The sequence below is a fragment of the Sceloporus undulatus genome, chromosome 2 (genome assembly GCF_019175285.1).
Source record: "Sceloporus undulatus isolate JIND9_A2432 ecotype Alabama chromosome 2, SceUnd_v1.1, whole genome shotgun sequence".
Lineage (NCBI taxonomy): Eukaryota > Metazoa > Chordata > Lepidosauria > Squamata > Phrynosomatidae > Sceloporus > Sceloporus undulatus.
Genome location: NC_056523.1, coordinates 91,245,446 through 91,265,787, shown reverse-complemented (window position 1 = coordinate 91,265,787; position 20,342 = coordinate 91,245,446). Strand labels below are relative to the sequence as shown.

General features: G+C 40.7%; 1 protein-coding gene across 5 annotated transcripts in view; it reads left to right on the top strand.

Moving 5' to 3' along the window:
• The window catches only part of TCOF1 (treacle ribosome biogenesis factor 1), a 64,113-nt gene that overhangs the window by 7,957 nt on the left and 35,814 nt on the right, over positions 1–20,342 (top strand). For 3 of the 5 annotated variants that reach the window (XM_042448899.1, XM_042448904.1, XM_042448902.1), the window contains 6 exons: positions 4,836–4,963; positions 7,908–8,005; positions 10,987–11,353; positions 14,493–14,596; positions 16,323–16,553; positions 17,041–17,268. In XM_042448899.1, the coding sequence (XP_042304833.1) occupies positions 4,836–4,963; positions 7,908–8,005; positions 10,987–11,353; positions 14,493–14,596; positions 16,323–16,553; positions 17,041–17,268 (1,156 nt within the window). The remainder of the gene's footprint in view (positions 1–4,835; positions 4,964–7,907; positions 8,006–10,986; positions 11,354–14,492; positions 14,597–16,322; positions 16,554–17,040; positions 17,269–20,342) is intronic. The other 2 variants (XM_042448903.1, XM_042448900.1) reach the window with 1 other exon arrangement.

Genomic DNA, 20,342 nt, shown 5'->3' with positions numbered 1-20,342 from the left:
CTGCTGTTGCCTAAACAGCCACATTTATATTGTGTCCCTATTATTTCTGCACTTCACTTAAGTATAGTGGGTCCTCTACATTCGCTGAGGATAGAGGCACAGGACCCCCATGAAAGTGAACCCCCTCCCCCCACTTATTTTAACCTGTGAGAACATCTCTAGGAATCTCTAGGTCTTCAGGTGTGACTCTGTGGTCAACAAGTTGCAAAAATCAACGCCACAAATATGAAGGGCCAACTGTATTCCTTTCTGATCTAGAAATGTTAACACATGGTCAGCATAACAGAATAACTTGAATCAACTGTTCTTAACTATTGTTTCAGTTTCAGATTACAATAAAAGGAGAAAATATATCTAGTCAGCCCTTAGGAAATTTCCTAGTAGCATCTCCCTCTGCTTGTTACTATCAATAGTTTAGTTTGAAGATGTTTCCAGTTTGTCCCTGGAGCCTTGGACGCACAGTGGTTAAATGCTGATACTGCAGCCACTCACTTACAGGTCGCAAGGTTGTGAGGGTCAATTCAGCTTGGCATTCTTCTGAGCCAACAAAATGAGTACCCAGCTTACACATTGCAAACTGCTTAGGGAGTGCTTAAGTATATTAATAAGCAGATTATTATTATTGTTATTGTTGTTATTATTATTATTATTGTTATTGTTATTAATGATGTTTATTTATATAGCACCATAAATTTACATGGCACTTTGCAGAGACTAATTACTTAACTAGACATTTCCCTGCCCTCAGGTTTACAATCTAAAAAGACATGACACAAAAGGGGAAGGGAAATGGCAAAGGGGACGGGGAATAAGTCCATCAGATCCTCTCTCCCTCTGAGGCCTGGACCATGGCAGATGGACTGGATGGAGGGCTCTTCTTCTTCAGACTAGGTCTGATGGAGTTGTGCCTGCCTTTTCACTCCCTCCCAGGCCAGATGATGTTGGATGGCATGGGGAGAGGGCTCTTCTTCTTATAGAAGAATGTACTTGCTATTGCTAGATCATCCCGTTTGAGGTAGATACTTGGTTCAGTTTGAAAAGGAGTGCAGTTGTTTTTCTTTGAATGGATTGTGTTAAACTCTTTCAAGGTACTTCTGGAAGATCCTTTTTCCATGAGAGAGAAGGGGATGTATGTACATACATTTAAAGAACAAAGAAGAGAGAAATTCCTGTAATGAACCCCAGACACTAAGGCTGGAGGTCTCTTCCCCCATTAAATTAGTCTCATGTTATGATTAGTTTGGGACTGGGAATCTGGTTTCATGTCCCCAGTGAGCTTAAAAAAAACCTCTGAGTGGTCTTGGTTTCATCACTCTCAGCCTGAGTTACCTCACAAATATTGTTATGAAGAGAATAATAAATTTAATAATAACTTTTATTTATATCCCGCCTACTCCAATTAGGATCGAGGCGGCTTACAGTAAAAACAATCTGATGCATAATAAAACAACAGTACTCAATAACCCCAAATTCTACCCCCCCCCCCCCCCACACACACACAAAAATAAAAATTAAATCATGTATACATTTAAAAAATACATTAAAATCAACAAAACGGAGGATCGGGTGCTGACTATTCAGCAAGATGGTCTGGATTATGGTTGATGATCAATTCAGTTCAGTGGGTGGCTGATATGCTATTCCGGAAAGGCCTGTCAGAAGAGATCCATCTTCACAGCTTTTTTAAAGCTGTCCAATCTGGTAATATGATGAATCTCGTCCAACAGGCCATTCCACAATCTGGGGGCGGTTGCAGAAAAGATCCTGTAGGATGCCACAGCTGAACTGGTCTTTACCAGCTGCAACAGATTCTTCCTAGGGGACCTGAGGGTGCAGGATGGGTTGTATGGAAGAAGGTGATCCCTTAAATAGGTTGGACCCAAGCCATGAAGGGCTTTATAGGTCATTATCAGCACCTTGTACTGCACCCGGAAACTGATAGGTAGCCAGCGAAGTGAATTTAAAATAGGTGTAATATGGTTGTTTCTGGTTTTACCATGTTTTGAACCAGTTGAAGTTTACGGACTAGGTACAAAGGTATCCCCACGTAGAGTACATTGCAGAAGTTGTGAGGTTACCAGTACGTGTACCACAGTTTCCAGGTCCCCTGGTTCCAGGTAAGAATGCAGCTGGCGCATCAGCCAAAGCTGATAGAAAGCACTCCTGACCGTCACATTTATCTGATTTGTCAGCTGGAGCGACGAGTCTACGGGTACTTGAACATAGTCCTTTGAGGGGAATGTGACCCCATCTAGAACCGGTTGATGTATCTCAATGCCTGGATTAGGGGCCCATACCATGAGTACCTCCATTTTGTCTGGATTAAGTTTTAATCTGTTTTTCCTCGTCCAGTTCATTACCGCCTTAAGACATTCATTGAGCGGAGAGATGCCCGGTTTACTCGAAGCTGTAGACCGAGACATGGAGAAGTATATTTGGGTGTCATCAGTGTACTGATAACACCCCTCCCTGTATCTCCAAATGAACGACTGTCCCCAAGCATCACCCTCTGGAATCTGCCCAAGAGGAAGGAACGGAACCATTACAATGCAATGTTCCCAATTCCTAACTCTCTCAGGTGTTCCAACAGGATGTAATGATCAGTTGTATCAAAAGTTGCTGAGACGTCTAAAAGCACCAACAGGGTCACACTACCCCTGTCAATGCCTAGATGAAGGTCATCAGCTAAGGCAACCATGGCATTCTCAACTCCATATCCTGTCCTAAAGCCAATTTGAAATGGATCTAGATAATAGGTTTTATCCAAGACCACTTGGAGTTGAAGAGCAACAGGCCTCTTAATCACCTTGCTTAGGAATGGCAGGTGGGACACTGGTCTATAGTTGATTATAACCAGGGGGTCTAGGGAAATTTTCTTCAGAAGTGGTCTAACAACCACCTCTTTCAAACAGGCTGGAACATGACCTTCCCTAAGGGATGCATTGATGATGTGTCTCAGAAACGCCATCAAGGCATCACCTCTCTGGACAGCCAGCCATGAAAGGCAAGGATCTCGCAGGGGTAGGCAACCTTTTTGAGCCGGGGGCCGGGCTGCTGTCCCTCAGACAACTGGGGGGCCGAAGCCCAAACATAAATAATTAAATAATTTTAAAAAATTAAATAAATAAATAAACCGGGACAAATGTAGGACAAAATTTTCAAATGGTGGACACTTTTTAAAAAAAGAAAAAAAAGTGGAGGACATGTGAAAAAATGTGCTGATTTTTTTAAAATGTTAATATAAATGCATGTTTCTGAGGCTTCTATAGACAATTGCCCCTGTGCGCGAGAGGCCAAAGGCCCCGGAGGCAATTGGCGGCAGTACCAGGCTGGGGCCGGTCCCAAGGCCTTGCCGGGCCGCATCCGGCCCGTGGGCCGCAGGTTGCCTACCCCTGATCTAGAGGGCATGTTGTCTTCCTCACATTACCAATGATCTTGTCCACGTTTTCGGTACTCACAGATTCAAACTGATCCAGTATAACCTCATTAACGGAGTTGCTGGACACCTCATCAGTCAGTTCTGCTATAATACCAGCATCCAAGTCGGCTTGCATTTGAGAGATTTTATCTGCAAAATAGTTGTTAAACCTGTCACAGCAGGGAAAGTAGATTGATGGATGCAGAGCCATGTATATCACACCTTGAGCTCTCTGAAGGAGAGGAAAGATACAAGTGTACTAAAAAATATGATAAAATAACATTTTGTAGGGAGCCTTGTAGCTAATTTACTTCTAAGTGTACCAAAATCATATACTTTTTTAAAAAATGAAAAAATACAGTTAAAATAGTGGTAGAGCCATAAGCTATTAAAGTTCATGCTCTCTTACTCGGATAATTTTTGACATCTTGAAGCACTGTTTGTCCTTTGCTTGTTGAGAGTATGAAGTGATTTGGGGGATTGATTGCATAGCTTTTATGCATATTCTGCAGTGCTCATATGACTCTGTTTTTCCAAACTGGACACCCAAGTCTTACTCTTTTGTGTTGTCCATTTAGCTTGATAGATAAGCAATAATGTCATATGCCTATCAAGTGCACTGCTTAATCACCCATTGTTTCAGCCTTTCTAAACTTGGCTGTCTTGAGAGCTGTGTGGGATTGCATCACCCATCATTCTTGGCCAGTTTCACCATGCTGGCTAAGGATAGTGTAGGTTGTCAGATGTGATATGAATCTTTCTATATGAAATTGCTAAGGAAAACTAGCTTTCCTGATGAGTTTTTGTGTTCTCCATATTCCCCTGTGTTCACTGTTCTCCGTATTGCCTTGAGAATTGTCACTGTGGCAGCCACCCTTGGGGGGGGGGGTGGATGTCTCATACCTTCCTCTCTCTTTAGTCTGTGTACCTTAACGTGAGGTTGCATAATCCATTTACAGCCAAGCCCTGTTGTCTTTTGTTGTTTTCTTATGTGAAGCTCAAACATTTACACTTGGTTGCTAGGGGTTCAGTATGATGGCATCTGACAACTCCAGGCTTAAATTGGGCATGCAAATAGTATGAAACTATGATTAGGTTTAATTTGGTTCTCCATCCTAATTTCACAGCCTTTGTTACAGTTGAATCTTATTCTAGTCTCTGTTAATTTTGTTGTCTACCAGCCATTATATCTTGTGCGGGAATTTGCCCAAAGAACCATTTGTATCCTAGTTTTTATATAAGACAAAAGAAGATCTAAAGCTTTGTTTTCATTTGACAGAGCAGAGAAAGTGTCTTGAAAGGGCCTCTTAGTGATTCTTCTCTGTTGAACACTTCTTCTAATGATGAACACCTTTTCCTTTTTTAAACTGACTGCCTTTATGCACTCCTGTTCAGTGTATTTATAAAATCTGCCCAGCAGATCACAACCCAAGAAACGAAAAGCAGCTGATAGGAAGAGAAAGACTCCAGCAAAGATCAGAGTCCCTGACCCCAAGAGCAGCTCAGAGAGCTCAGAGGAGGAAGACGTGACGAATGCCCCAAAAGGTAAGAGTCAATGTTGCCTGAGCAGTTGCACGAGGAATGGCAATGATAAGGGAAACAGTGCTGGTATGAAATGGGCAGTATCAGTAAGTGTGCCATTACTGTAACCAAATTTGAAAGGGCTACCGTGTATACTTGATTATAAGTTGACTTCACATGTATGGCGAGGGCAGGTTTTGGGACAAGAATTACGGATTATGACATGACCTGTGGATAAGTCGAAGATAAAACTTAGAGGCATGAACAAAAGATCTAAAGGATGAAGCACCTGAAAGCAATGCAAAAAACTTACAAATTCCCTAAAGGCTGGATGAATGAGAGAATAGAGGGAGATCAATGATTCCATGAGAGATTATGCTCTTGTCTTTTGCCAGGTGATAATTCCTTTTTAAAGAAGAGTCCATGTACAATACTTAAATTGACCTGTGGATGAGTTGACTCATACCCTATTCTTCACTGGACAAATTTCCTAAGCCGGCTTACAAAGTCCAGCCTAAAAAGGCACAATATAAAAGAAAAAAAGATTGGGAGTGAGGAGGAAAACCAAACTTAAGTGCCAGAATTTTAATAACAAACCTACTCGTACAGTGTTTGTCCAGCTTCTTTCACACTCCTGCAGAGAGTGATCTACAGGTACACATTTTTTGATTTGTAGGAGATGATCAGATGGAGAAGCAAAGTGGATTGCTCCTATCCTTAACCCGTGGTATTTGTGCAATTGGGGTGAAGATTAGCACACCCCCATACACTTGTCCCATTCTTCTCCCATCTGTAAAGAGTAATGGGCCCGTTATTTGGTATTAATGGGAATTTCCGTTAATACCAAATGAGGGGTCCAGTACTCTTTAAGGATGGGAGAAGAATGGAATAAGCGTGCAAGGGTGTTAAGGTTGGAGCAAACTGCTTTGCTCCCATCTAATAATCTCCGTAGACTTCAACAAACCCAGTCACCAGTGAGAAAGGCTTTGCTCTTAAGGGGCAAGAATGTTCAGGCAGGGAATTATAGATGCCAAAATAAGCATCCAAAAATAACCAAAGTAGATTTTGGGAATGAGGGAGATGCTTTTGACTTTGGAGTGACAATAGCAGGGATTCTTTCCTTACTGGCAGTATTGGTTAGTATGTCAAATGGATATCCAACACTTTTAAGATTTCTTCTAGTGTTGCTCTCTACCTGTACTAACTTTTCTTCCCACCATTCCACAGCCCCACTTGCAACTGGCTTCTCTCTCATACTTCCCCATACCACATCAGTAAAAGAAAAATAAAAGACCCAGCACCCTTTGCGATATCTTCTAACCTGACCTGGGGGGCGGGGTACAGATAGCCCAAAAGGGACGACCTAGGGCCCCTCCATTTAGGCTGGATTAGGGCCAGAGCAAACAGATGCCTGGCCCCAATCCAGCCAAAATCCACTCCAAAAAGGAGCAGATAAGATCCACTCCTTTTGGGGGCTGAAAAAGCCATCCTTTTCCCCATAGAACCAGCTTTTCCCTTTGAAAAGCCAGCTCTGGGGAAAGTGATATCTATACGTCACGCCGCCAAGCAGGACAGAAGCTGGTTGGCATGTAAATGCCAGTCTGGCTTCAAACCTGCTTGGGGGTGTGTCATGTCTAACCACCACAGCCTCAAGCGGGCTCAAACCGACTGTCTGTACAGCCCCTAGGATGAGAAGCAAACAGTAACAAAAGACCAGGTTCTGAAAAGAGGCTGCTTCAGTGTTGACAAGAAATTTTGGAGCAGATAACTTTGCAGGAAGTTTCCTACCACTTTTTTAACCATTGGTTTGAAAGCAGACTTTCTTAGGTTTGTTAGCAAAGTGGGGGAGTTGGCACAGTGTTTGATTTTCAGAGGAGACCTAACTCAGATTTAATCAGAACAGCCATATGGACTGTTAGCCTTTCTTTACCTTTATGGGAGGATGTCACTCCCTGGATTAAAGGGAAGAGGAACACTTAATGTGTTCAGGAGAAGTCTTGTTGGTCAATAGAAATACTAGAAATTGTGAATCCCTGCACTGTTGATGCTATAGAGTCTCCACAATTTTCTGTATCAAAAGCAAGGCTGGAAAATAAAATGTCACTTTCTTGTTCTGAGTGAATGTGTTTTGAACATGATTATCTATTGGGGAATAGGAAGCTGCCTATAAAACCATTTGGTGCAGTTCATATGCAAATCTGGGTGTCTTGAGAGGCTCTCATGGTTTAGGCCATTTCCATCTACATGTCACTGAAATAGTATGTTTTGGCGCAGTAGAGATTAATTCAATCATGTAAGATGTGACTTAACACAAATGTGATTTCTAATACAGAAAGTAGGGCTACTGTCAGTTCTCCTGAAACACAAGTTTCATTCAGTAGTTGTTCCATCTGGCTGAGATATGGAGGGAAACGTGGTAGAAAGGAATGCAATTCTGTCAGCTTAGCCAATAAACCAACAGTTTTTGGGCTCCTCAGTCTGAGCCATTTCTACACCAGTATGTTGTAATAAGAAAACCAACCAGTCCAGCTTCTGTTGTTTCATTAAAGCTGGTCATTATAAAAATTTCATAACATTATGAATGCATGCCTAGAACCCCCCCCCCCCCCCAAACCTCAGATCAGTCTGAGATTGAGCTGTAAACTTCTTTAGGAGCCTTTCTGGCTGAAAAGCAGGGTATCTCTGAGTTAAATAAAGCACCACCTGTCATTTCTAAATATCTTACAAAAATACTGCTATATTTTGATGTGCCTTGGCGCTATTTGGAAAGACTTAAAAAGCAGGGAACATCTTCTTACTATTTTGGAAGAGAATTTTATGTAGGAAACTTTGGGAGATACTCCCTAGAGCTTTGTCACAGTCTGACCTTAAAGGAAGAAAGATTTTCTGCATTTCAGTGTCTGCTGGTAGAGGGGGAAGCAAAAGTCTTGCAAATTTCTCTGCATATTGTACCTTACCTATATTGCAGCTAACGTGCCTGCGAATAACAGCTCTGTGGTTAATGCAGAGAGTAGCAGTGATGACGAAGATTCATCCTCTGAAGAGGAAGCAGTTGCTGAGAAGATGGTAAGCAGAAATTCATTGTTGCTGCTGGTGGGACAAGTGTTTGTTTGTGTAACTGATGTTATTGCTAGCTGATTATGATTATGTGAACTAGCCATAGAGTTTTTCAAGCACTGGCTTTGTTTTTGAAGATACGTGAAATCTCTGGTAAGGCATATTTGGAAAAGTTGCTTATTCAGGTATAAAATATGGGGAAATTACCCATAAAGGCAATACACCTGTTTTGGGGGATCTAATAGTTATTGAACTGACATCATTTTACATGTTTTAAAATGTTATTTGAGAAAACAGGTTTCTATAAAAATTGATCACACAAAATCAGCCATAACACATATTGGTTGGTATAAATTAGGGTGGGCAATTACCTGGAGTTGGGGGCCACATTCACCTTCCATAATACCATGGAGGGCTGGACTCCCCACCAGCACTCCTTCCCTGAAAAAACAGTTTTTTACTCATTTTCTGATTTTTTTAAAAAATAAAATGCCTCCCATTCCCGCTAGAGGTGGTTATTCCTCATTTCTCCCACCCCAGGAATTTCAGGCCCAGAGAAGGTCTTCTTTTACAACACGAAGTCTTCTCTGGAGCATAGGGGCACTTCTTGTAAAAATAAAGTTCCCAAAACCTTTTTTTTAAAAAAATAAATAATCAAAACCTACTTAAATGCGGTTATAAAGCTTTTTTTTTTTTAAACCGTTCAAAAATAAAGTTTGGGAGCTGGTTATGTTTCGATTGGAGAAGAGACAGTGAAAAGGTGACATGACAGCCATGTTTAAATATTTGAAAGGATGTTAAATGGACGAAGGAGTGAGTTTGTTTTCTGCTGCTCCAGAGAGTAAAACATGGAGCAATGGATTCAAACTACAGGAAACATTATTCCAGCTCAACATTAGGAAGAGCTTCCTGACATTAAGAGCTGTTTGACAGTGGCACACACTCCTTCGGGGGGTAGTAGAGTTTCCTTTGGAGGTTTTTAAGCAGAGACTGGATGGTCATCTGTTAGGAGTGCTTTGATTGTGAGTTCCTGCATGGCAAGGGGTTGGACTGAATGGCTCTTGGGGTCTCATCCAACTCTATTATTCTATTGTTTTGAATCTTGGAAGGGATCGTACAAGGTTTGGTGATGAGAGAAAAGCACTTCATAAGGTTTAAGAATCAATTAAGAGCGTGTCTTTTTAAGTCAAAATGTTACCCAGAAGTTTCATAAACCAGCAGCACACTTGATGCTGAGGCAGCTATCTCATTTTGTCTAAGGGCAGAACTAGTCCTGAAGGAGAGTACAGATTATTAACCTATTCTGAAGTAGCACCAAACCAGTCCAGGTTTTTTCTCCTTGCTGTCACGGGTTTATTGATGCTCCTGGGTGAACATGGAGTCTCTGGAGCACAATGTGGGGTCAGGAAGATGGTCTGTATATGGGCCATATCAAAATAAAAGGCTTTAAAAACGCAGCATAGGACAAAAAACAATTGCTTAACATAAACATTATTATAGGAAGAGAATGGTGAATAAATGCCAAAGCCACTAGGCAACTAAATATATACAGGACATGGATAGAAGCAAAGATATGAACATTATACAGTAGTCCCTCGGGTTACGAAATTAATTCGTTCCGCGGCTCCGTTCGTAACCCGAGTAATTTCGCAACCCGAAAAGGCTTTTTTTAGCGCTGGAAAGCCGCTAGCCGCGCTTTGCGGTTTGAATTTCGCGCCGAAAAAAATTCGTAACCCGAAAAAAACATCGTATCCCGGAACAGTTTTTTCCAATGTAACTTTTTCGTATCCCGGAAATTTCGTAATGCGATCAATTCGTATCCCGGGGTACCACTGTATATGAACAATTTTAGTAGTAATCACAAATACATCATGTGAGATGCTGAACCAAACATGGATAGAAATTAATGGGTACAAAGGCAGTAAAACATCAAAAGTCAACAGTGAAATATATACAGGACTTTTAAATTACCGTATATACTCATGTATAAGTCGACCTCATGTATAAGATGAGGGCAGTTTTTGGATCCAAAATCATGGATTTTGATATGACCTGTGGATAAGTCGAGGGGCAAACACTGGAGGATGTTACAAAAGATCTAAAGTGGAGGGGAAACAAAGCACCACTTCCCTCCCTATATCTCCCTCTCTGGACCTCTCCCAAGCATCAGTCTCAGCATGGAAAAGGGGAAACAACCCTCGGCGCACGTGCGCGCGCACACACACACACTCTTCCCCTTACCAGAAGCATCTCCAAGACTCATGGTTTGCAAAAAGGAGGAGAGACCCTGCTGTCTCTCTGCTTGTCACCCCCAGGACTCCAAGGCTCATAGCTTGCAAAAATAGAGGACAGACCTTTCTCTCTCTCTGCTTTTCACCCCCAGGACTTCCAAGGCTCATGGCTTGCAGAAATAGAGGACAGACCTTTCTCTCTCTCTGCATTTCACCTCCAGGACTTCCAGGCAAAACGGGGTACAAGCCAGGGCATACTTTCTGTGTGTTTCTTTCCTTTTTAGCCCTGGCTGTGCAGGAAGGCTGAGAGGGAAACAGACACACATACATACACACACACACAGAGAGAGAGAGAGAGAGAGAGAGAGAGAGAGAGAGCAGGCACCGGGGCTTCAAACAGGGAGCCATTACAAGGCTACAAAGAAAGGTGGGCACTTCTTCTTTCAAGAAATTTATTAGCATTAACTCATTGACCCTTACATAAGTCTACCCATGATTTTGGAGTTCATTTTGGGGCATAATTTTTTTGACTTATAGTCGAGTATATACGGTATGCCCTTTTTCAATGCATCTTCTTTGGTAAACCATGTTGCACAGCTGCTTTAAAATATTACATTGTTCGTATATAATTTTGGTTTGCTTCTGACTGCTGTCTTCTTTTGTTATTTCTCTATATTGGTCATAAGTGTGATTCTTTACAATCATAAAGAAGGCTCGGCAAGTTTGATGGCATTTCTTCTCTGCTGTCCTTTTTTCTAGGTGAAAACATCTGTAACAAGAAGTAAACCAAGTGATTTCCTGCAGCTTGCTGCTCAAAAAACAAATTCCTTCCCAGGTAAAGGAGTTGCTGTAGCTTCTGTCCAGGCAAAAGGACAACAAAATAAAGCATCTGTGAATAAGCTGCTCTCTCCAGCTGTGGCAAAAATGGGACAGAATGAAGACCTTCCTGGTAAACTGGGGCCTGTTTCTCAATCTCCTGTTGTACAAGGATGGAACGTGGCACATGTGACTGCTACAAAGACAGGTGGGGCCTCCAAAAGCAGCAGCAGTAGCAGCAGCAGCTCATCTGAGAGTGAGGAAGAAAAGACACTCAAAGTAGTAAAAACGCCACCTCCCCCTAAGCCAGGTAAGAAGAAGCCAGTTGTCTTGAGATGTGTGAGGGTGGCAGATGTTGTTCTGATCTTCAGACACTTCTCTTTCCTCTTCACTTGCATTGAGAACTGGCCATGCTTTGCCTTCAAAATAAAGCAACCGTCATATTAATTTCACCTCTTTGTTTTGGATACTATCAAGGAAAGTGTGTTGATAAAAGAAAGAAAAGGGGCTAAAGATCACAAAGCACAGTTATGTGTGTGAGTGTATAGCATTGGGAATTGTAGTGAACATATTGTCACCCCTCCACATTTGCTGCTTTGACTTTTGCAAATTTGATTATTCATGGATTTGAATAATATGTTCTCTCATAAGAATCTCCAGGTCCTCCAGTGTGACTCTGTGGCCAACTTTCACCAGAAGTTGCAGTGGAGGACCTAGAGAGAACACTTCTGTAGGCATTTGTAAAACTTCTAACACAATTGTGTGGTGAACTTCTGGACATTGTCCATAGAGTTATACTGGAGGACCTAGATATTCCTAGAGTAACGTTCTCTCTAGTAAAAAAAAATAGTGGTTTTTTTTATTTTCAGTTTTTCCATTTTTACAGGGGTCCTGTGTCCCTAACTTCAGCGAATGTGGAGGTTAGTACTGCATTGTCTGAAATGCTTTCAGTTTCTGTTTAACAGCAATCCAGATGCTTTGCCTCCCTGCCCCCATGTGTGTGAGAGAGATTTATTTATGAAGACAGTGGGTGTTTTTATTTTTTACAAAAATATCTTGTTGGTTCTGTTAACAAGCTTAAAGGTAATTCATTTCATTGCTTATTTCAAAATCAGTGCTCCTCTCTAATTCCTTCTTCTGTTAACCATTCGGCAAGATTAGGAGGAGAGAGTTGCCTTTTACTTTAAATGCTGTTGGAATTTTTGTCTGTTTTTATGTTTTAAACTTAAGAGTCCTGCATGCTGTTCAGCAGTCTATGACTCTGATGTTTGGCCCCTTGTTTCCATTTCAAAATAACACACCATCCAACACACTCCATGGTGTGTAGTGGAATCTCCCTCCTTGGAGGTCTTTAAACAGAGGCTGGATAGCCATCTGTCAGGGATGCTTTGATGTGAATTTCCTGCATGGCAGGGGGTTGGACTTGATGGCCCTTGCGGTCTCTTCCAACTCTATTATTCTATGATTCATCCGAGTGCAGCAGAAGGAAGTGATGTCAGCTGCCGGTCACATTTTCTAGAGTAACTCTTAGCCACTCCAGCAGGTTGGGACTGTTTTCCCAGCCTTTCCAAGGACTAATGAGTAAATTGTTATTATTTTTACCAGCTCACAGAGAGTAAAGAACAGTCTTTGATGGTCACTGCCATTACTTTGCAAAATAAATGCTAGGGATTTATTAGCAAGAAGAATAACTTGGTATACATCGTGCTGTTACTTGTGGTACATTTATTCCAACCAAGCCCTGAACTTGAGTAATGCAGAAACCTGGCTTTTATAGTCTAAGCTTCTCGGTCATTTGCAGTACCAAATATCCAACAGCCAGGGCAAGCCTTATCAAATTGCAAGAACCTGAGGTAGTTGAAATAATATCTTATTATATGAAGACATGGAAGCTGCACTGTGAAAGTACATGAAAACGTGATATATGTATGGAGTTATGGAAAGTCTCATATAAGTAGCATTCAAACCTCCAGGTTTTGACTGTGGTACCCTTAATTATTAAACTCAGGGAAAACTGGAGGGGTTGATGGCCACAAACAGCCATCCCCAGAGTCATTGTTATGATTTGTATGTGCCTTTAGTATTTTGCAAAATGTGAGAAATGGGTTAGGACTCTTGTTAAGGACTTTGCATTTAGGAGAACCTTTACCTTGATTCTCATGGGGCAATTGATTGGTATAAAAAGCATTGCTTTTCGAAGATGCATTGTTGTAATGGCTATCAACAACACTGCAAAACCTGGCTTAAAATCCTTTGCCCTGTGATTCTTGCCACCATTATTTGACTTCATTTAACCAACTGCCCAGAGTTTGCTCTGGTAGACATCACTATCACTGTTCTATGACTTCATTTATTCCTAACCCTTTCCACAAAACTGGAACTCCAGACATCTTACAAAAATTTTTAAAAGATAAAAAGACATGAATAATTAACACAATTTGAAAATTGATTTAAAAACAAAGAATGAACGTAGTATAGCAGACTAAAAAGCCCTTTTCTGTTAAATCAATGATTTTTCAAAAACTTACTGGAATTTTAAAAAAAAAACCAGCTCTTCACCTGCTGACTAAAGGACAGCAAAGAAGGTACCACCTAGCCTTCAGGGGAAGTCAGTTTCAAGTCTGGAGAAACCATTGAGAAAATATCTTAGGTCTTTATAAGCCAGAAACAGTAGCCAAAGTCCTGGGAAGGACCTCTAAAATCACTTTGCAAGATTCATGTTATACTCTAAATGGGCTTTATTTATTGATAGCCAAAATGCAGGGATTTACAGGTGAACATCAAAATCAGCCTACAGAATAAATACCCAGAAGCCTTTCGTTGGCAGGCAAAAAGTTTTATTCATGCAGGCTTTTAATATCTAATCATGTGATGGCTTTTATATGGTATGTTTGTTATTTGGCGTGGGCGTTGTGGTTTTAATGTATGTAATGTTATATATTGTTTTTATTTGATATTTTAAATTGTTTTTATTGTAATAGGTTTTTAAAATGTTTTTATTTGTGAGCCACTTTGAGTCCCTTTCTAGGAGAAAGAATCATAGAGTTGGAAGAGACCACAAGGGCCATCCAGTCCAACCCCCTGCCATGCAGGAAAGGCGGCATAAAAATGAAATAAATAAATAAGCCAGGACAGGCACCTTGCTTAAGCAAATTTTAACCCCAGAGTCACTGAAAACATTGTAAAATTAGAAATGTGGCAAGAGCAGGCTGAAATCCATTGTTTTCTTTTTCTCTCTTAACTGCTCTACTCCACTTGTGGCAAATCACGCCTGTTTAGTGATGCTGTACCTCTCCCCTGACTCATCTCCCTGGTTTTTTGGTTTTTTTTAATGAATCAAGGGCCTTCTATCTTGGTGGAAAACAAGGGCCTTCTTTCTTGAAAGCCCAACTACCAAATGGGTCAGATCATGTTGTTACAAATATTAACACCTTTACTCCATATTTTAGCTCAGAAGGAGTCGGAGAGCAGCAATGAGGACTCAAGTGATGATTCTGACTCTGAAGATGGAGGAGCAACAGCAGCAGCGGCGGCAAAAGCAGCAACCATCCAGGTATTGCCATCTGCATCTGGCATGTGGAGACTTATTGTGGTGGAGACTTGTTGTGGTGCATGATTCTTCAGCTTTTATGTCTATCGTTGACTGGAAAGTTATTAATGGAACTAGGCTCTGCTTTGCCACCTGGGAAGCCATTGCATTAGCACTGAAAAGGGCATGCACACCATTGAACTGTGCTTTTGTGTTTGATGGGAAAATGGCCCCATTGGTAGGAATTTCACCTGGCCTTGCCCATTTTGCTTTGGCCCTACCAGTTGTGCACTGATCCTCACAATCCCCTAGTATATGGTTCCCAAGATTCTTCCCTAGTTGGAATTTTCCCTCAGCCCCAAAAAAATGATTTGTTGATGCGGATATAAATGTTATTTTAAGTTAGGAGTGCAGGTCTTTCTGGAAGGCCACAGATCTCTGAGAAAAATCAGTAGGATGCAGCAGTGTATGGCATCAATCAAAAGCCCTCTCCCTTTGCTCTCTTGTCTTCTCCCCCACCCCCCTTTCCATCCAGCTCAGAGCCAGCTGCAAACTGGAGGGCAGTGGCAGGGATTTGCCTATGCATCTGCCTAGTATAAAGACATCCAGCCTCCTGACAGATACATTATACAGTCAGAAAGAAGTATTTTTAGGAAGTGGTCTCTGTTGCTATCTCACATTTTTCCTTTTCTTCAGGGAAGACTGAGTATGAGTAAATTCACACTGTGAGGCATCACTTCCCAAAGATACTCAGAATTCCTTTGAATAATAGCAGCTGCTGTTTCAGTTCCACCTAGGCTTTACCTGAAGAAAGAGGCATGTATTTGATGTTCTACACTTACATGGAAATTTAGCTGCACTTTTCACACTAATACCCTGAGAGCTACACCTCTGCCTCTGTCATTCACTTTGTTCTTTGGGGTTGAGAAGAAATTGAGAAGAAACCTTCTTGCCATACTTCCTACTGCAGACATTAAGTATTAATGCGCAAGGCAGTTCTGACATAGGTGGTTTCAAGCAAGCATGTCTTCCTATGTGCATTCTTGCACTGATACAGTGTGTTGCCTGGACTTGTGCTCCTGTTTAAATCAAGTCGGGCAAAGAGAGTAAATTTCATGTCATTCACTTTTATTTGATTTGGTGGTGGTAGGAACTGAAATATTTTAAAGCATGTAGGAGAGCAGAATCATTAACAGATTGATGTTCTTGTTCCATAAAATCAATTATAAGAGATTAGATAAGTATGGATGTTTTTTCCCATTTTGGGGAAGAATTCACCCTTAGTTTGTGGACTTATTTTTCTTCACTTTTTAAAAAGGATTGCTTGCTTGTGTTCTAAGGTTGTTCTGCTGTCCCCACATACATCAGTTCTGCCTAACCTCTTTAGCTGAAGTTGATACTTTCAAAACTAGGGTGGTACTTCTCTCCAGAATGGGATGTTACAAGTTGATTAGCCTAGTCATATGGATTAAGTCTGTCTTTCCAGCTCTCCTGGCAACTAAACTGATGGAATCTTCATGGTTTGTCCAAAATCACAATCTCCAAACCTCCCATTTTCAAGAGTGGCAGAATAACCACTGAAGTCAAAAGTGGCTGAGGAACCATAGTCCACATTTTCCCTAGTTTCTTAGAAGTCCTTGATTGTGTGCTGCTTTTTTCAACCGGTCACAAGTGCCTTGAGCGCCTCATAGTTTTCCTTCCTACCTCACATTGATACCATCATTTTTTTTTTCTTTGCACGTAATTCTAGCTGAAACCAGGTGTGCAGAGTACACAGGTGAAAACCACATTGGCCAAAAGCTTACCAGCTTCTGCTATAAATTCCAAAGGAAGTTCAATAAAAGTATCTCCAGCCAAGATACCAGCAAACCAGATCAGATCAGAAACTGAGAATGCAGCTAAAAGCACAGAGCCAACAGAGAGTTCAGAGACTAGCAACTCATCAGACAGTGAGGATGCAGAGCCCAGCTCAGTTGCACAGGTAAGATACATTGGGGCTGCTTGCCTTCCATGTTAGTTCCTGAAGTCCAAAGGGGTAGTAGTTTGAAAAATGGGATACATTCAGACATTCCTCTGGGGAACGTGATGTTTACCCATAGTGCTCAGTCCCATGAATACAAGCATTTAATATTAAAAGACCAAAATGAATTGTTCTTCAAGAGGCTAATTCAAAACCAAACTCTGTAATGCTTTTTATAGTCTTATTTTAATGTTATGAACTACTCAAGTGTTTGGAAACTTAGTATCAAATATTTCAAGGGAGCTGAAACCTTACTACTTGTTTAAAAGAGTGTTGTACTAAGAATATGAATAAGGCTAATCAGGGAGCAGGTAAATCAATGTATGCCTTGTGTAGCTCCCAAACTAATAAAATCCTAGCCTTTAAAAGTTGTTTTCCCAAGCAAATGAGCTATCTGAATTTATTCATACATTTTATCTATGTCATTATTTTAATTTCTTAACAATAGACAAAATCACCTAGAAAAATACCTCAGGCAGCCACAGCAGTGGTGAAAAATGAAGCAGCAAGTAAACCATCAAGCAAGACAGTCTCTGTTTCAAGTCCATTGAAACAAACTCCAAAACCATCACTGACAAAATCGCCAATCCCATCAAAGAAAGCAGAGAGCTCAGAAAGCAACGAGTCATCATCTGAGAGTGAGGATGAAACTCACCCAGTTCCAGTGAGCCAGAAGGTTAGAAATCCTTGCTTTTATTTGGCCTGATGATTGCAGGAAGTCTTACAGACCTTTTATGTATGTAAAATCTCAGCTTCAGAAATGTTATCTTCTTTTGCCCAATCTTAATGCTTTAACCACAGATTTTTAGAACCTATCCTGATCTTGTTCCTCAACATGCTACTTCAAGGGTAGGCAACCTTTTTGAGCCGGGGGCCGGGTTGCTGTCCCTCAGACAACTGGGGGGGGGGGGCCAAAAAAAAAAAAAAATAAATAATTTTTTTTTTTTAAAAAATTTAAATAAATAAATAAACTGGGACAAATGTAGGACAAAATTTTCAAATGGTGGACACTTTTTTTTTACAAGTGGAGGACACGCAAAAAAATTTACTGATTTTTTAAAAAATGTTAACATAAATGCATGTTTCTGAGGCTTCTATAGACAATTGCCCCTGCGCGCGAGAGGCCAAAGGCCCCGGCGGCGATCTGTGGCAGGACCGGGCTGGGGCCGGTCCCAAGGCCTTGCCGGGCCGCATGCGGGCCGCAGGTTGCCTACCCCTGTGTTACTTGATTAGATTAGTGGTAAGGAATTCATGGCCCTCCAGATGATGTTAAACTTTAAATCCCATTTCTACTATCATACCTAAGAAGGAAAAATTGTGAAAGTTGCAGAAAGGGCCCCATATTTCCCATCCTTAGTTAGACTGCTAGATCAAAGTGGTAAGCATTTGGACTTTCGGGTGTTTTGGCCTACAGCTTTCATGTATCCCTTTGGTTATACTGGCTGGTGTACGTGGGAGTTGAAGTCTGAAACATCTGAAATGTCACAGATGGCCCAACCCAGGGATTAGATTAATTGTACTGACTTGTTATTAGATTGCTTTCCTAATGTTTGTGTTCTAACAAAAAAGAAAGGCTGTAATTGCTCAAGCAAAAAGCAGTTTTGGCTTTTCTAAAAAAATATTAGTAGCTACATCACATACTCAATATTTAAGTCCCTATCTTATTTATCATTCAATTCTCTATCCCACTCCTTCAAGTTTGGTAGAAGTACTGGTGTTTCCTTCTCTGGCAGCCTGCAGGGAACTGTTGATGGCATTTCCTTATTAATATTGGTCTTCATTGAAAAAGCAAATTTCCTGTGGAGAGCTGACTTTGAGGTGCTTTCCAGTACATGCAAAACTGAAGGCATCTGTATTTTGTTGCCGCCTGATGCATGGGCACATGTTGATTAGTGACCTATGGTGTCTTTCCTGTTGTATGTCTTTGAACTAAACCATCATTTTCTTCTCTGAATATGTTTCATGTATGTCTCCCTCTCTTATATGGTGCACCTACCAAATTAAATGCAGAAACAGCTTCAGGGTAGCACAGCAGTGGGAGGTGACAATGGTGGAGGGTCTCTCAGAGACAACAGCAATGATACCATAACTAACACCAAAGGGGCTATTACTGCACAGAAGAAGGCAATAATAAACCACTCCTAAAGCTTTTAGCTGAAAACCCACATGATGAGAGTGTTGGAGATGAAGGGAAGGGATCTTGTGTGTAGAAAAGACTTGAATGAGTTAGAACCTGGTAAAAGATAAGGAAGAACTACTTCATTCTACTGTTTTAGTTAAATTACTAAACAGATAGCAGAATGGAGTAAAGTTTGCTTTTCCTTAGGAGATCTTGGATTTGGAATAGAGGATATAGTTGTCATGCGCATCGTGTACAGGGGCTCTTCAGATTTACACTGCCTGCCATTGAGCTGTGGAGTCTCCTTCTTTGGTTTGTTTTTTTTAACTGAAACTGGTTGGCCATCTGTCAGGAGTGCTTTGATTGTGTCTTTGTGTATGGCAGGTAGTTGGTTTGGATGGCCCTTGTTGCCTCCTCCAACTCTATCCTGCAATAGCTGTACACCTTCACACCACTTCTTCCTGGGTTGCTCAGAAGGGGCTGCAGACAAGAATACAAAGGAAATAATGCTTCTGCTACATTGTAGTACTGTACTTCATTTCCACAGCCTCCACATTCTCTGTGAAACTGTTTATTTGACTATCTTTGGGGTCTGTAGTTAATTCTTTATCTCTATAAGCAAAATCCAGTCACTCCTGGGAAGTTCTTGTTTATTTTTGGTTGTGGGGCAAGTTGCTGATACAACTAAAATGAGTCTCATCTTAAATTGCAGTTTAAGATTTTGAATATTTTAAGAATAAGAAAGTGTTTGCATATTTCCACTGAGGTAGTGAAGCAAGCAAGAATAACAGTGAGAAACTTGGCTTGCATTTCTTATCAGACATTTTCAATTCTTCCATAAACTACATCTTGGCATAATACTTGTACATGCACAAAAAAGAGACAAGGTGTATAGACACTAAATACCTAGCCCCATGTGGTATGGATTTGACACAGTCTCTTTATGTGAGGGGAAAATTGGAAATCCATGCCTTCAAGACATCATTTGAAATCATTACATGAGGCAGGCCAGAATCCTTTATTCTGTATTTCTGAATGGTTATATTTCATGTGAGCAGGGTGCGGACATAGGAGATGGGGGAGGGGGGCATTAAATTCCAACAGTTTTAATTTCAAGAACACGAAAGCGTTGTAGTTCAGATCCTAACCAAGGAATATTCCACTCGTCATGTGATTCAGTTAATGTTTGATAATGCTGACATCCATTTCTTTAATCTCTTTCATCACTGCATAAAATAAAACTTTTATATTGAGAAGGATGGAAGAGTAATCTAATCTCCACAGGAATAGGTGACAGCTTCCCATCCTTTTGAAGATTTGTCACTTTAAAGTGGTCAGTAACATTTCAGGCAAGTGAATCTTTTGGGAGTTCAGCCTAAATTTCATTTGATCCATTGTGACTGGCATCATCTTATAGTCTTATGGATCTGATTTTATTTTATTTTTATTATTTTTTTAAATAGATCTTGTGCTAAAAAAACCTTTCAGGTTATAATTTCAGTATTGAAATACAAAATACTAGTAAAATGGTACTTAAATGAATGCTTTTTAAAGCATTATAATATTAACTTTAAAAAAAACCAAGCATATCTCCTGTAGTCTTTCTAGCAGTACTTTTTTTTACATGTTGA